General features: G+C 51.8%; 2 protein-coding genes across 7 annotated transcripts in view; one reads left to right on the top strand and one right to left on the bottom strand.

The window, feature by feature from the left end:
* The window catches only part of DCAF8 (DDB1 and CUL4 associated factor 8), a 40267-nt gene extending 34701 nt beyond the window's left edge, over positions 1 to 5566 (top strand). For 5 of the 6 annotated variants that reach the window (XM_005677226.3, XM_013975927.2, XM_018046372.1 and 2 more), the window contains 3 exons: positions 2275 to 2394; positions 2802 to 2918; positions 3598 to 5566. In XM_005677226.3, the coding sequence (XP_005677283.1) occupies positions 2275 to 2394; positions 2802 to 2918; positions 3598 to 3714 (354 nt within the window). In that variant the 3' untranslated portion in view covers positions 3715 to 5566. The remainder of the gene's footprint in view (positions 1 to 2274; positions 2395 to 2801; positions 2919 to 3597) is intronic. The other variant, XR_001917883.1, reaches the window with a different exon arrangement.
* Positions 5919 to 16101, bottom strand: PEA15 (phosphoprotein enriched in astrocytes 15). The gene is made up of 4 exons (XM_018046375.1): positions 15939 to 16101; positions 9595 to 9768; positions 8130 to 8285; positions 5919 to 7982 (listed from the first exon to the last, which is right to left on the bottom strand). Exons 2-4 carry the CDS (start codon positions 9764 to 9766, stop codon positions 7918 to 7920), a joined length of 393 nt encoding a protein of 130 aa, XP_017901864.1. The 5' UTR covers positions 9767 to 9768; positions 15939 to 16101; the 3' UTR covers positions 5919 to 7917.

Raw genomic sequence — 16182 nt, 5'->3', positions numbered from 1 at the left:
TAATGAGAATTCTGTAGTGGGCATGTAGCCATAAGGAAGTCAAAGGAAGCCAGTGAATCTTTTCTTGATCATAAACTATTGTCTTGCATTCTGTTCTAGAGAAATACAGGGCTAAATGCCTTCCCCACAGGCCAGTACTTGTCTTTTGCCCAGATCACTCCACAGGCCAGTCTTGTTGGCTCAGCCAGTGTCAGGATTTGATGATTAATCCAGGTGCTCAGAGGGGGAGGGCATTTGCTTTGGATGGGCGGGCCCCAGGCCTGAATTTAGTGGTCATAAGAGTGAAGCACTAGAACGGGAGGTATGAAGACTGCACCCTGCAGTGAGATTCCTGCTTTTTTCTTGCCTCTGTGTAAGCTGAATGATCCGTGTGGTCCTCACGTGGCTCCTTCTGACTTTTTGTGCTAACCTCCCAGCAGTGAGGTCACAGCACCAGCCTGAATGCAGAATATATCATAAAGGAGATAGGGATCTTTGAAATTCTCATCCACCTTGCCCAAGTCTCTTGATTTTGTATTTGGCTCAAAATCTAGGCCTTTTATTGTTTCCACTCAGGGCCAAGGGTTGTCACAGGACAATCCTTAGTTTCCCAAAAGCACTTTGCTCCTTTATCCCATCCTCTGCATCCCCTAACTCAGTCATCTAAGGCCAGAGCTCTTTTCTCTGCTCAGGCATTATTGACAGGATAAGCCCTGACCTTCAGATAGGTCAGGTGAAACGACCAGGTCTTCTGGCCCAGAAGCTCTCTGGCGGCTCCCTCTGCAAGCTCCAACTCAGGTACTATGTGTAACTTACTGTCTTGTTCTCTTGTCACTGACTTTGTCCATAAGTCTCAAGTTCCAAGGAATTTCCCTCCTGTGCTTTTTTATTTTACTGACTTGTCAAGCAAAGCTAGGTCAGAGTTTTAGAAGAGTATCCAGGGCTTATCTGGAGATGGATGAATGAGTTCAGGTTTGTATGTGTTATCACATATCTTGATAATATTTCTGGCAACGGAGTTTTTCTGTTTATGCCTTCTCTGCTCCAGGTGGTGGAGCTTCTTCCACACTTCCTAAAGGAGCTCAGATATAAACTTTGCAATGAGCTGATATGTGGAATAAAAGGAGAGAGGGAAATGTGGTTTCTGCTTTACTTTTACACTCAGACTTAGCGTCAGTCTATTCTCAGAATTAGAATTGTGTATGTCAGTTTTCCATGCTGACCTTGGCTTCCCGCCAGCCACTCTGCATGTGCAGGTGAGGCAGAGGCTGGTCCATAGAGAGCTGAGAGGCTGTTTGCCAAGGTGGTTTTCTTGGACTGTATGGCAGATGCAAGACAGGGTGGGGTGGGGTGAAATGAGGAGTGGACGGGACCACACCTTCTTTCTTTTGCTGTCTATTCCTCGTCTGACTAAAAGCCCAAAAATTCTTTAGCAACTAGACTAGGACCAGCTCTTCCGGTGGGGACAGTAGCTACCCTGCTCTGCCGAGGAAGGCTGATGTTTCCAAGTCAGACAGCAGGGGGCATGGGTGGCTTTGGATAGGAGGCTGCCTAAACCAGAAGGCCTTCATCTCAGCTTCTGAAATTTCTTCCTCCTGCCCAGTGAATAGTGTCCGGAGGGTGGCTGAGCTTGAGGCGGTTGGTGCCCCAGGAAACTGCCTTGCTGTACTCTGCTGTCCTGCAGCTGAGCCTGTTAGGCTTTCATGGCAGGCAGCAGGGTGCCGTCTCCTCGGGTGTGCAGGGGTCTCAAGCAGACAAGTGTCTCCACTACCCCACCAGTGTTCAGGCTCAGCCTCTTCCCAGCCCATGCCTTCTTCCAGTTCTAGTAAACAGTGCCAAGTGAATGTAATTGTTCTCTGAGCCTTCTCTAGGGGCTCAGCAGCTGCTGCTGTTTTCTTCATTTTAAAAAATTTATTTGCCACTTGGTAAAAGCCACTGGGATGTTTTTTTCCAGCCTTGGGCGAGTTGAAGCTTTGGAATCTGGAGAGAATGAGGTCATCTGGACCTCATTGCTTTTTTGTGAAGGCAGCATACGCTTGGCCAGTCACCCGCCCACCCCTGGAGCTATGTCTGGGGATGAGGCCACCCCTACCTAAACATGGGAAATGAGAGATAGACCTGATCTTATATCCAGTCTGTGTCCAGGGCCCTTTGGCCTAGGCTCATGATGGGTGGGCATGTCCTCCCAGCAGCTACCTTAACTTTTATCAAGGACAGTTATTGGTACAAAATATGTAGTGATTTTTAGACTTCCCACGTACCCCTAAGCCTATGTTTTCCTCTTCTCCTGACCAGGTAAACTGTCTTGAGCCCCACCCTCACCTGCCTGTGCTGGCAACCAGTGGCCTAGACCATGATGTCAAAATCTGGGCACCCACAGCTGAAACTTCCACTGAACTTACAGGGTTAAAGGATGTAAGTAACTGACCAAGGATTTCTTCTTTCTGCTTATCAAAATACTATTAGGAGTTTTCATTGTTACCGGAAGGATAACTTGCTGTGCAGTTTTTAGAGGCGCTGCTCTAACACCATCCCCCACATTCCTGTCATTGCCTCTCTAGGAGTAGTCCCAGTCCAGGGGTCCATGGCACAGCTTTTAAGTGCCTCTCGTTAATGGTAGAGTGGGGTAGGGGACATCGTTAGGAAAAATCATCCACCTTCTCAGTGGATGAACCTGGAGCATCCTTTCTTAATCTCATCTAGCTCACTCCAGTTTAATAAGCTTCTAAGAGAAGATTTTACTGGGCTGGAACACCAGCCTTTTCTGATCAAGTCTAGGGTTTATATTCCTCGCCCAATCCCCTCATCCTCTTCGGTTCCAGGTGATTAAGAAGAACAAGCGGGAACGGGATGAAGATAGCTTGCACCACACTGACCTGTTTGATAGCCACATGCTCTGGTTCCTCATGCACCACCTGAGACAGAGACGCCATCACCGGGTAAGCGGGAGTGGAAAGTGAGCTCCCGAGGGCAGTGACCCTCTCAAGAGGGTGAAAGTGGAAAGTGAGCTCCCAAGGGCAGTGACCCTCTCAAGAGGGGGAAACATCCCAGTGCATACTTCCTCATTGCTTTAGGAGGAATCAGGTGAAGTTGGTTGGGTTTCCTATCCATTATTCCCCATCCCCATCAGAGCCTTCCTGTAGCCTTGGCCAAGCCACTAGTGGAAATAGATGGTGTCTGTTCTGTGTTCTCCATCACCATGCATGCGCCAGGGTGTCTTCAAAAAGGCGAACACATGAGGGCGGGGAAGGAGTTGAGAAGAAATAATAAATCTCAGGCTGTCTTCTGTTTTTTTCTCTCATGCCAGAAGAGACCTTGGGGTAGGGTTTAGCAAACTGGCAGTTTTGGCAAGTGCCTGCTTTTTGTAAATAAAGTATCATTAGAATATAGCCACCCCCATGCATTTATGTATTATCTGGCTGCTTTCATGCTACAACAGGAAAGCAGAGTTGAGTAGTTGTGACAGAGATATGGCCCATGAGTCTAAAATATTTACCATCTGGCCCTTTAAGAAAAATTCTGCTGACCCCTGGGCTAGAGCATATAAATTGTAGCTAAGGCCTAACAGGCTTGACCTTGTTCCAAGGAAATTACTAATAAGCCTTTCCCATCCTACAGCGCTGGCGAGAACCTGGGGTTGGGGCCACAGACGCCGACTCTGATGAGTCTCCCAGCTCCTCAGACACATCGGACGAGGAGGAGGGTCCTGACCGGGTGCAGTGCATGCCATCCTGAGGCCTCATACCCAGGAGGGGTGGGCTGGGGCTGCCAACCCGATCCTGCCTGGGCAGCCCTTTCCTGTGCCAGGCCCTAACAGTCAGCAGAAACGCACTTTGGACTTTTTTGCTTTAGATTTAAAAAAAAAAAAAAAAAGACATCCCAGGAGGACAAGCCAGAGGGGAGCAAACCTACAGAGAGTATCTAGGAGTGGGAGTTGAGCCCTGGAATGGGGCTCCATGGAGAGGTGCATAGGACTCAGCAGAAGTGGCTTTTCCCCAGCCCTTTTCGGGGGAAGGGAGAGCCTGTTCTGCTAACTGGTTTGGGGCAGGGAGTGGGGTTTCCTTTTCCTCGGTCTCCCTTGTTTCTTGGGTGGCGGGTGGGGGGACAACTGGCTGTTCAGTACCGAGGGGCCAGACTGGGGGTGGCAGAAATGCCACACTCTCTTTGGTTTAGGTTTTTGACTTTATTTTCTTTATTTTTTAAAAGTCTATGACAGTTGCATTGTTTTTTCTCCGCCCGCCTGCCCCCCAACCCCCGAGCAACCCCATCCCAGGATCCTGTTTTTCTGGGAAGTCTTTTTAATAAGAGTCCCTAACCATCCTACACTCTTCACTTTCCTTTCCACCCCATTCATTCTCTGAACTTATCACAGTGTTTTGCACTTGATTATGTATCCTTCACTTTCTTCTTTTTCCCATCATCCCCTCAGTAGGTCTGGTAAGGGAGGTTGGGGGGAGGTGGGAGGAGGGGCAGAAGTGGAAGCATAGGAAGGATGTTACCTCTTCTCTTACTTTAAAAAAAAAGTTGTTTGGTGGCAGCAATCTCCCTGTCCCTATCACTGTTAGAGGCCTAATTTTATATCTATAAATATATTAAAAAGCAACTCAAAATTGGATGTATCACGTTAAAATTATTGTCAAAGTTTAAATACCTATATATTCTCTATGACTGCAATAAAGGGACTTCAGGAGAGAGTGAGTGAGAGTAATGGTGTGGAGGTGTCACCTGGGGTCAGCCTACCCTCTGTGCATGGCCATTGGAGACTGGGGCTTAACTCTTTAGGTTTTATGAGGCTCCGGAATGGAAGGATCCTGAATTCTGCCCTTCTGTGCTTTCCCACCATGGTTGCAGGGTTGAGGAACTCCCTTTCAGCTTTTTGCCCCAGATATCCTACCTCTCCTTAAGTCTTGTAAGGGTTCCTAGGATGGCTCTTCTAGCCAGAGACTGGCTTATCTTTAAAAGTTGACTGAATTATGACTTCAGGAAGGGTCCTGCCACTGCAGACCATTTCCCCTAGTACCGTGTGTGACAGAAGACACACTCACTCTGACCTTTATCTGCTTGATTCTTTAAGCTATCCAGCTTCACACCAGCTCCCTTCCTAATGGAAGAGTATAGGGAAAGACCTCCTGGGTTTGACTTTCTACCTTGTCCACCTTCCTATATCTTGGGATTGAAGGACAAGTTAATCTAAGGATTGATTAAGGCGGCTGGGATTGTGTCAGTGGTCAATAAATAGGAAAGTCCCAGTTGAATTCTTGCCCTTAAATGCTTTTGCTGCTATTTCTTTGTCCCCAGCTAGGAATTCTGCATCCTGGGACAGTCAGATTCCACTAGAACAGGCCAGGAAGGAAGGGAAGAGTGAAAGGATGGAATTCCCAGATACTCCTTCCTCCTGTCCCTTTTCCTAGCAGCTCTCAGACCAGATGTTAGCTGCTGCACTTCCTTCCAGGGGCAGGGAATGTGTGGTGACTGTGAGTGGTCTGTGTTCTTTACTGCTGGTAGGGTGATGGAGTGGGCTGAAACCATGCACTCTGGAATTTGTTGTGTATTTTCTCTCAGTAAAGCTTTTCTTTGTTTTTCCCGACTGCTGCTCTGTGTGTGATATGTGAGCCACTCACTGTGATGGGCTGTTTTTGCTCCTTTCAGTATGGTGCCTGACCTTAGTTTTATTACAATTTTAGGAAGTCTAGCTTGGTATATCCGTGTTTCCAGCAGTTGGGCTCCAGTTGGAGACTGTATAAGTGAAATAGGCCTCACAGTTCAGTGATAACTTAGAAGATGAGGGAAGGGAGTGATACTATTTAGGGGTATTTTTCCTGACCTCTGTTCCAGGCTGCAGTTAACGATTTGGGGGTAAATTTTGCTCTCCCTCCCTTCCCAGTCATCCAAAGTCTCCAAAATCTTGGTCATTCACAGAAATTCTAAAATCAGTTAGGTACAGTACAATCAATCACCTTTATTCCAGGGTTAGAACAAGGCTGCGCACACTGCAGACAGGAGCAGAGAATGGGGCAATCTCACAGCAGTATGCGGGTGGGGGGGCAGGTTAGTCTTTTTAGATTATTTTGCCTTACAGAGAAATTTACTACACTCTGGTGAAAATGAACCCTGTCTCCCTTCTCTCATCTCATCCTCTCCTCTCTTCAAAGGAAGCCTCGCTTTGAAGAGCCTCTTTATTCCCTCTCTCTCTCTCTCTTCCTCAGACTATCGCACATAACATATCCTGGCTTGGAAGGACAATTCATGCTCATTTTCCACCTCCCAATTCTACAAGTATCTCTCTCTCCTTGAGGGAGAAAGCCAGACAGGGCTGAGGAAACTTGGGATGGTCCTTTAAGGCAAAACTGTGGAGTACTCGAGGTGTATGTTTTAAGGCAGGTGTCCGCAGCAGTGGCCAGAGGGGACAGGCTGGGCTGGGCTGGGCTGGGCTGGTAGAGGGTGCTCTCCAGCCAGTCTGGCTTCTTCCCTCTCCAACAGCCAGCCCTTCCCTCCCACTGAAGTTTTGTTCCCAACATCCCAAAAGCTCCCCACCTCACTTAAATAGTCTCTTGAGATTACATGTGAAATTAAAGTTTAGAAAAGTTTTCTTTTTCGACTATATAGCAATTTGACTCTGCCACTCCCTTCAGTGTGGCATTCTCCTTCCACCCCCACCCCGGGCCTTGACAATAAGTTAATGCTAGACACCACAGAAAAAGGGTACACATGGCAGTGCGGGTTTAATATACATATATGTAGAATATATATGTACACACAGTTAGCACGGTCAGGGTGGGGAGGGCTCACTTGGGACAGGCAGGAGGCTGGGGTCACTGTACTCTAGTGATTTGGCTAGGAGGTGTTCACAAGCCCAAGGTGCCAGGATATTGAGGGAGAGGGGTTACCAAGCCCCCTCCTAGACTGAATTGGGGATCAGTGCAACGAAAACACTGTAGTTAGCTTCTTCCCTTCTTTCTACCTTGGGGGAGGGGCTTCTAGACCACGGAGAGAGGGAACTTTGCCTGCAATAACCACGTTGGGACTCTGTAGGTGGAAACAGGGCTGGAATTAAAACCTAAGGATTTCTATTCTAGGAACTCCCAAGGTTAGTGTGTGCAACAGTCTGAGTAGGAATAAACGAGTAGAAAAGAGAACTCCTCTCTGCCTTCATCCCCTCAGGCTCAGTGGTGGGGGCATGTTCCCAGCATAGTCTCTCCAAAAGTGGGGGATGGGGGTGGAATCTAGTGCTGGGTTCTCCATGGGATTTGAACTTTGGGGCCAGGGAAGGATCCAGTGATGTCTCTCTTCAGGTCCCTGGCTCATACCCACCCTAGGCCTATGAAAGGGGAGCAAAAGGGGACCTGCTGGTGCCTAGGCCCTCTAACCTGAGGAACAGTCGGAGACAGGGCTCCTCAGCCAGTCCAGCATTGGGGTACAAACACAAACTCTGGCTTCTTTGCCCCTTGCTTCTCTTTGCCCCTTCCAGGTGGGGGTTGGGTGGCCTCTTCATTTTCCCTCTCACTGCTTTTCATTAGATTCACCCAGCTCTCCCATGCCTCACTCTTGCCTTGCCTCCTCAATGTAGGAAAAGACGGGTCCTTTCTGTTTCCACACTTGGAGGTGGGGGAAGAGTGGAGGAAAGGGAAGTAAGAGAATGTGTCTATTTCTATTTGCATAGAAATAGCCCTCAACTCCCCCTAGAGTGGGGAACCTGAGCCCCACCACCACCCCCAGCCCCTGACCCCCATCCCCTCACAAGGAGGAGGAACTAGATGAGCTAGACATGTAGACAGACAGCCAGAGCGTGCGCACACGCACACACACGCGCACAGTAAGGGGTTAGGACCGGGTTAGTAAGTGGGTAGATGGGGGAGGGCTGCCCTTGCCCCTCCCCTGGAGGATGGGGAAAGAGTAGTCTGATGAAGGTCCAACCTTCCTCCTCTTCCTCCCCCTTGCTCAGGCTTTCTTCGGTGGAGGAGCCAATTTGATGATCTCTTCCTCAGAGGGCTGCCGGATAATGTCTGAGGGCAAAAAGGGACATGTCCAGGGACAGAAGTCATGGGAGACAGCAGGTAGGCCAACAGAGCCTCTGTCCTCCCAAAATTCAAGTATCCCACGGGTAGTCCGTGGGAGGGGCAGAGCTGCGCATGAAAGGCATGGCCTCTTACCTTTGTACTTCTTGGCACTGGGGATACGGGTTAGCTTGGTGTCCAGCTCATCTTCCTCAGAGATCTTCAGAACACGGGTTCTGTAGTCAACCACCATAGTGAGGAGGTCAGGACGGCGGGAGATCTCAAAGATGTGCTCGATATAAGAGAGGTTGTCTAGAGGAAGGCAGGAGACAGGGTCAGAGCCAGACTGTAGCTGTCGGCTTCCCCTACACTACTGGACTGGGCTTCAAGAACGGAGACTGGGCGCTCCCCCGGAAGAGGGAGGCCTCCCTGGAGGACGAGGGGTGACTAAGCCAGGAACAGAAAGCCAGAGGACTGTTCCCAGGAAGGACAGGTCATTGATCAGTTAAGTCTCAAGATTACAGACTTAGAATGTGAGATGTAGGTGAAACACCAGGTTCCACATGGGAGGGGAGGGGAGCAGAGAAAATGAAGTGGCCTTCCAAATACCCATCATCTGCCCTGTCCCTCTTCCTTTTTTCCTCCAAGTAAGCATCAGAACGGGGGCTTCACTGGTGGCTCAGTGGTAAAGAATCCGCCTGCCAATGCAGGAGACTCAGGTTCGATCCCTGGACTTGGAAGATCCCGGAGAAGGAAATGGCCACCCCCTGCAGTATTCTTGCCTGGGAAATCCCATGGACAGAGGACGTGACTTAGCGACAGAACCACAATATGCATCAGAATTTCCTCGCAGCCCAAGTGGGACTGAAAGGGTGGGATCTGAGACAACCTGGGGGAGATTCTGGGCCCAGTGAGAAGGGTAACTGTGAACAAGAAGGTATGGACACGACCAGAGGGATGGTGCCTGTGAGTTGGCCAGCTCTAGGAGACTGCCAAGGCCTTCTTGCCTGGCTCCTCCCCTCTACTGCCGTAGTCCGCTGAGCGCAGCATGTCCTCCTTCAGCCTCCCTATATTCCATGCTACAGGTTCATCTCTCCGAAAGGGCCCTCAGGTCGTTCACCTCACCTATCAAATGCTGCATCACTCAAGGCCCTCCACAGCCCCGTCTCAACTCACCTTTCCAGCCACTTCTAAACATACTGTGTCCCTCTGCCTAGCAGGTCTTCCTTTGGATCCTACCTTTGAAATCCCCCTTGCCCTTCAGGGCCATCTTAAATACGAGTTCCTCCCCAAAGCCCTTTCCAGGGCAGTGGTCTCTAAAAGTAGACAAGGAAATGATAGAACTTGTGGTTTTAAATTTTTATCACTTTGGACTTCTAATGTTCTATTATATATGTGATAATAGGATCTGAGTAACATCTGCTGAATTAATATTTTTACTGACAAGGGAACCATGAAGAATGTAAAGACCACTGCCCTAGAGCCGGTCTCCTCTCCTAGAGCATTCCTCTCACCCTGCCTTCTCAGAGAGGAGGTCTTTGTACAGGAGGTCTGATTTCTACTTGCTGCATGACCTGAGCCTGAGAGGCTGGCGGTCAGACGCCTGTGGCCCCTCCCCCACCTTTGTCCAGCTTGTTGTGGCTCTCCAGGAAGCTAAACCAGGCACTGCCAGTAGTGATCTCCTCACTCTTCTCACTGGGGATGTCCTCCTTGCAGGCTGACTTGAGCTGCTCCAGATCTTCAAGGGTAATGTTGTTGGTCAGGTCCTGGAGGAGGGTCCCGTACTCGGCCATGACTGGAGTTGGGGGAACAAGGAGACAGGACGCTGAACTTGAGCTTCAGGATCTGGTTCACTCACTGGCACTGCCCACTTCCTCAGCCCTGCCAGGCATGTGCCCTGAACTCAGACTGGGGAGGCCAGGGCTGGAAGGAGTAAACGAAGACCCAAGGGAGACAAGAGCAGACAGGAAGTAACTGGAAAGCTAGGGACCAGGCTCGAGTCTAGAGTGAAAAATCACACCTCCTTCTCCCACCATCTCTTTTTCTTCCTTTTCCTCCCTGTAACAGTAACCCTGGCAACAGCTCCCTGACTGAGGAGGCGGTTACCATAGCAACCTGCTTCTGACTTTCTCACCCAGATCGCCCCACCCACCTGCAACCCCTCCCCCTGTCAAAAAACAAAACAAAATACTCCGAAACAACTACCAGGGAAAGGCTTGCTGTGGCAGTAAGAAGCTAAAAAGAAGGGGCTGGGGTGGGCGGGGTGGCTCATGTTCTAGCTCCCATTCTTTTCCAGAAGCAAATGGGGTCCCTCAGTTCAACTCCCCACTACCCCACTAGTGACTCATTTTTGGATAGATGCCTAGTTGCCTGGTCTAATGGTCCCCTGGCCCCTCCATGCTCAGCCCTGTATTCAGTCATTGGGGTGGGGGTGGGGAGGGTAAAGCAATGGGCCACAGCCCCACCTTTGTAGAGCCCATTTTCTCCCTTGATGGTTGCCAGGCCTCCACACAACCCTCTCTCCTAGCCTTTGTGCTATGCCTACAGCCCCCACGCCCAAGAATACCAAGCGGCTGGCTCTGGCCCCCTGCCCAGTTCTCAGGCTGGCTGGGTGGCAGGGGGAAGGGGTTCAGATGCTGCTTTGGGAAAGTCTGGCAGGAAGGGGGCTGCCACTTCTGCTTCCATCAACATCCTGCTGGCACTACCTTCCACATGACCTCCCCAAAGCTGGGAAGGCTAGATCTCATTTAGGCCTTCATCCCATGCCCCTTGCATGATTCTTGGGTGAAAAGGGAGAGGACATCAAAGACCCTCCTTCCACTAACATAGGGACTATGGCTAAGACAGAAAAAAAGTCAGACCTTAGAATGAACTTTCTGGATTTGATAAAATATACAACTCTAGTGGTAGGTTTTTAAAAAGGGGCTTTTTCCCCCCAGGACTATATTTCTTTTATAATTAGAAAAGTAAAGCATTTACAAAAATAAGTTATGCCGTAAACACTCTGTAGCTAGACCAAGGGGTGGAGCAAGGAGGGAGACGACCTTGTACGAAACTGCCCACAAATCTCTCCAAGAATGGGCTAGGAATACTGCAGAAAGGGGCTGGCTGACACACCCCATTTTCCTTATTTCTGTTTATATGGAGGAACACTGAGGCGGAGAAGCATGGCCACTATATAGTAAGGGGTGTGGACCCAGAAGGCCCCATTCCCAGCCCCCTGCTTGGACCAGAACAAACAAGCCTCCCTTGGCGGCAGGCACCGTGACACAAACACACAATAAGCCAGGCGGCAGGGCCAGCATGACCCCCACGAGAAGCAGGCACTTACATGCATGCTCACTTGCACACCCAGGTGCAGCCAGACAGAAGGGCCCAGCGGTGGCCCTGCCAGGCTGGGCCAGGAACAGTGCTCTCCGACTGTCAGCACCAGGACCGTCTCCGCCCTGAAATCTAGGTCACAGCAGCAGGCTCGAGCTCAGCCCCCGCCCCCTGCACTGATAATCCAAGGACAGGAGGTGGGGTACAGAGACAGGCGAATGATGGGGACAGGGTTCAGAGACGGGGATAATAATGAAGGGGGGTAAGAAAAGAGCAGAAAGGAAAAGGGCAGCGTGGGAGGGAGGCCCTCAAGAAGACTGCCCCCACCGAGGAGCCTCTGGGACCAAGCCCTCAGCTAGAAAATGGGACAGACTTTAGGATCAAGGCGCCCTGCTTTCACATCGAAGAAGTTTGTAAATGAGACATACTGTGGGAGGAGGGAGTGTGTGTGTGTGTAGCTCCTGGGAGGTAGAGAGTGTGTGTGTGTGTAGCTCCTGGGAGGGAGGTGTGTGTGTGTGTGTGTAGCTCCTGGGAGGGAGGTGTGTGTGTGTGTGTGTAGCTCCTGGGAGGGAGGTGTGTGTGTGTGTGTGTAGCTCCTGGGAGGGAGGTGTGTGTGTGTGTGTGTAGCTCCTGGGAGGGAAAGGGGTGTGTGGGGGTGTGTGTGTGTAGCTCCTGGGAGGGAGGAGGGAGTGTGTGTGTGTGTGTGTGTGTGTGTAGCTCCTGGGAGGGAGGGGTGTGTGTGTGTGTGTGTATAGCTCCTGGGAGGAGTTAAGATTTAGGACTCTGAATCAAACACAGACTTACAGGGGAGGTAGGTGGGAAGGGATTAATGTGTATTAAGCCTGGGGGCGGTGGGTAGGACCTTTCTGTGAGAGTGGAATGGATGCAAGCAGGCCCCTAAGAGAACTGGGGTGGGAAGGTGTGTGCGCCAGAACCCTGTGTGGGTGCTGCTCTGAGTGTGGGCACAGGCGCAGGGAGGCGGCGGTGCTGCTGTCTGTGGGTGTGTGTGCATGTTCTGGTAACGGATGTGTATGTGCCAACATTGGATGAGTCGTTCTGAGTGTATGTGGTCTAGTGTGTGTGTGTCTGACCAGCTGAGAGTATGTGAAAGCAGGCAGATAATCACAAGCTTACATCCAGAGAAAAGAGGAAGGGTAAGAGGGGGCCTACAGTATGGAGGAAGCAAACTGGCGTTGGGAGAGGGAGAGACTGAGGCTGCAAATGAGGAATCCTGCGGCGGCGGCAAAGGGGACAGGGAGCACAGAGTCCACAATGAGAAGGCTGCAGCCTGAGCTCAGCGGTTACCATGGCAACCTCAGTTCTGGCCCCCCCACCCCAGTTGTCAGGACAATGACACCACTGGATGGTAGGGATGTGGGGAATGGTGAGTAAGAAGAGACAGAAAGGATAGGGGAAAGGCCCCATGAGGGAGCTGGGAAAGGCAGCCTGGTGGCCTGCCTCCCTGGAGACGGCCATCTGCCCAGGCCTGGGTGTGGCAGCAGGTGCAACAGCAGGGAATTGTGGGGGGAGTTTCCTTACTTGGTTCTCAAGTCTCCCTGGTCAACCATTATTCAGCTGTAGTCTGGCCATGATGGGTGCGGCTTGGCAGAAGCTTGGCTCCTTTACTTTCCATGTTGCTTTTCTCACCCAAGATTCAGAATTCCATAGGGCCTATAAAGATTCTCCTGTCCCCATAGCTCAGAAAGTCCTCCTGATCTCTGGAACAGGGCAGAGGCTGCCCAGGAACACCAGGCGGCCTGGGTGGAGGCCATTCTTGGGACAGGATACTCAGGCAGGAACCGGGAACCGGAGCTGAGGCTGCCAGGAAGTCAGTCCCCTTCCCTCCCAGATCATTCTGCGCTCTGCTCACCGCTTCCTCACACCTTCCTTCCTGCCTCCCTCTCCTCCTGAGCTGGCTGCAGGTGGGGCCCTGACAAAAGTCAAACCAACTGAGGATGCTGAGGGAGAGGGGCAAGAGGTAAGGGTTATATTCTGACCTTCTAGGATGGCAGTGGTTGGGAACATGAGAGGTGGGTGCTCCATGGGCACTGGGGAGGGAGAGGCAGGCCCTGGGGGCACTTGGAGAAGTCTGGCAAACTGGGGTAACCTCCTGTGGAGGAGGTGGCAGCACCCCAAGAATTTCTATGCATTTGGACATTAACTCATGATTATCCCCACTCCCTAGCATTTGGTTCCAAATCCTCAGTAAATTTAAGAAGCCTTAGGATTAGGAGCTGCTACCCCTCCCTCCCTCACATCTGCTGCAGCTGCCTAAGCTGAGGGAAGCTGCAAGGACCTGGAGATCCCTGCAGCAGGCAGAAGGGGGCCTGTAGGCACTCAGGTCTGTCAGTCTTACTGCCTGGGCTTGAGAGGGTGGTACTCACAGCAAAGCAGAGGGATGGGGTGGGCAAGTGCCCGGTTAAGTTTGATCTGGGCCCCAAATTCAAGCAGTCCTGTAGTCCATCCCTAATTATCCCTTTACAGTCATACACAACTGTTCCCCTTAGCTTCTATTCAAACTTTTGTGGGGTACAGAGGATGCATCTATATCTATAAAGTAGGAAGAAGAGGACTCTAGGACTCCAGAGCCAGCCTGGGAATGAGGGGGTGAGGTAGGGCACCTGGACCTCCAAATGTTCAGTGCAAGAAGCAAAATGGGCTACGCCTGAGCACAGAGACAGGGGCGAAGCTTCTAGCCCTCAGTCTGAGAGAAGAAAGACTGGGCCCAAGATGAGAGCGAGAGGAGACACCAGGCAGGGCAGGGGAGAGGGCGTGGGGCTGCACCATTCTCTAATCATCTGGTTCTATCTCTTCCTACTTGTATTTCTCTCCCATCTCTCTCTCTTCCTCATCTATTACCTCTGTCCCTGGTCTTTAAATGGGCTTTCATCCTATCCTACCTGGTGGTAGCCGAGAATACCTTAGTACTCCTGGGTTCTGTGACTTGGTGTCCTCATTTTAATACACAGAGCTACTGTACTATTATAGCTATACTAGGAAGGAGTGAGTGTCCCTGCTATAAAGAAAATAAGTCTGCACACAGGTTAGTGATGTCTACCACTGCACAGTGGGTGACGCTGTTAAGAGAGTGAGGGGATGGCATGCAGGGTGTAACTCTGGTCCTATACGTGCATGACAATACATGCACACATGATGGGCACAGGTGTCAGGGAAGTGAGGAAGTAGGCAACCAGGGCAGCCAGCAGCCTAGGGCATCTCTGGCAATTTCCCCAATGGAGTGTTTAACCACAAAGGGAAGAGCAATTAAAGCTAATCGCTCTGACAGCCTGGAGGCCAGACACACAGGGAAACAAAACATACATATTCAGCATGTTTCCCCTAACTCCCAGTGGTCTCACCACCATCCTGCTTTCATCCTCCGTAATTTCTGAGCCTCTGTAGTCCATTCCCCAGCACTGTCCCTACTCTTCTGACCATCTCTGACTCTCACTTCCTTCCTCTCCCTGTTCCCTGACTGTATCTCCGTCCCTGTGTACCTCTCTCTGCCTGTCACACACATTCCCCTCATTCTCTCTCCCTGATTTGGGCTCCATCCTTGGCTGACTCATACTCATTTCTTCTTTTTCTCCCTCTCCCTTTCTTCCACCCCCTCCTCCATCCCTTGGCCACTCAGAAGCCCAGAAGCCAGCCACTCCCAGCACCCTAAGCTCCAACTGGACCCAGCAAGAGAGGCCATCAGCAGCCCCTACCCTCACTCAGTTTCAAAGTAGCAGCCTCACTCACCCTCAAGATCCTGTCTCCCTGTCCTGGAATGTGACCAGGATTTTCTACCATTTTTTTTTTTTTCATTGTTTTAAAGAGGGGCAATCCGAAGCCTAAGGCTGGGAGAAAATACCCAGAAAATCAGGGTGGACTTCAGCTGTCCTGTTAGACTGATACTCTTCCAGGAGACTCACACAAGGGAGGCAGTGGGGATGAGGTGGGGGCTTGGATGCCCAAGTGCAGGGCTGTTTGTGATTTGCTGTGTGCAGTTGATGTGTGTAAGAGTCACATGGCTGTGTGTCACCGTGTGTGTTGGCGTGTCTCTTGTAGGTGTGTGTGTGTCCCTGACAATTTTGACACGGATTATATGAAATGAATAGGTTTTACGTTAGCTACTTCACTCCTCTACACCCCCCAGTTCCCGACTCCTTCCCTCTGGACTAGCCTTCGACAATCCCACCTCTTCCCCAGGTGCAGAGACTGGATGCAGGCACGTGGTGCCAGCTGCCGAATTTAAGCCCTCGGAGTAGGGGCGGCTGCTGGCGGAACTGAGGCAGGGCTGGGCAAGGAGACCGCCAGCCGAGGCGAGTCCGAAGCCAGAGAAGGGGAGGGAGGGGCGGGAGCTGGCCCAGCCGAGCCGGCTGGGCGGGAAGCAGGCTGCATCCCAATCCCCAGGCCCCGGTCCGACTCCCAAACTGCCGTTCACCGTGGAACGGGCGGCCGGAGCCACGCAGCCTCCAGCACGCACTCAGCGCTCCAGCACACCGACAGAGACGGAGCCCGTGGGGCCTGACACGGAGCGAACCCGTCCGGGGCCCCCACGCTCCGCATCTGTCCCCAGGCGTCCCGGATCGACGCCCCTCCAAGCCCAGACCCCAGATCTGCCCCTCCCCGCGACACGTCCCCTCGCGGCCCTCTCACCGCCTCCGGGGCTGAGCGCTCAGGGAGCGGGCACTCTGGCGTCCCCGGTTCCTGAGCAGCGTCCGGAGCCTCCTCCTCGGCTCCCGCCGCCGCCGCCGCCGCCGCTTCTGCCGCCGCCGCCGCCGCCTCTTCCGCCCGCGGAGCCTGAGCCCGAGCCCGGCGCCGCCTCACCCCACCCGGCCGGCCCGTGATGTCAGAGCCGGGGAGGGGCGGGGGGCGGGGAGGGGCGGGAGAGGGGGAGGGG

This window comes from Capra hircus, chromosome 3 (genome assembly GCF_001704415.2).
Source record: "Capra hircus breed San Clemente chromosome 3, ASM170441v1, whole genome shotgun sequence".
Lineage (NCBI taxonomy): Eukaryota > Metazoa > Chordata > Mammalia > Artiodactyla > Bovidae > Capra > Capra hircus.
The sequence above is the reverse complement of the archived record's forward strand: the minus strand, read 5'-3'. Positions and strand labels throughout refer to the sequence as shown.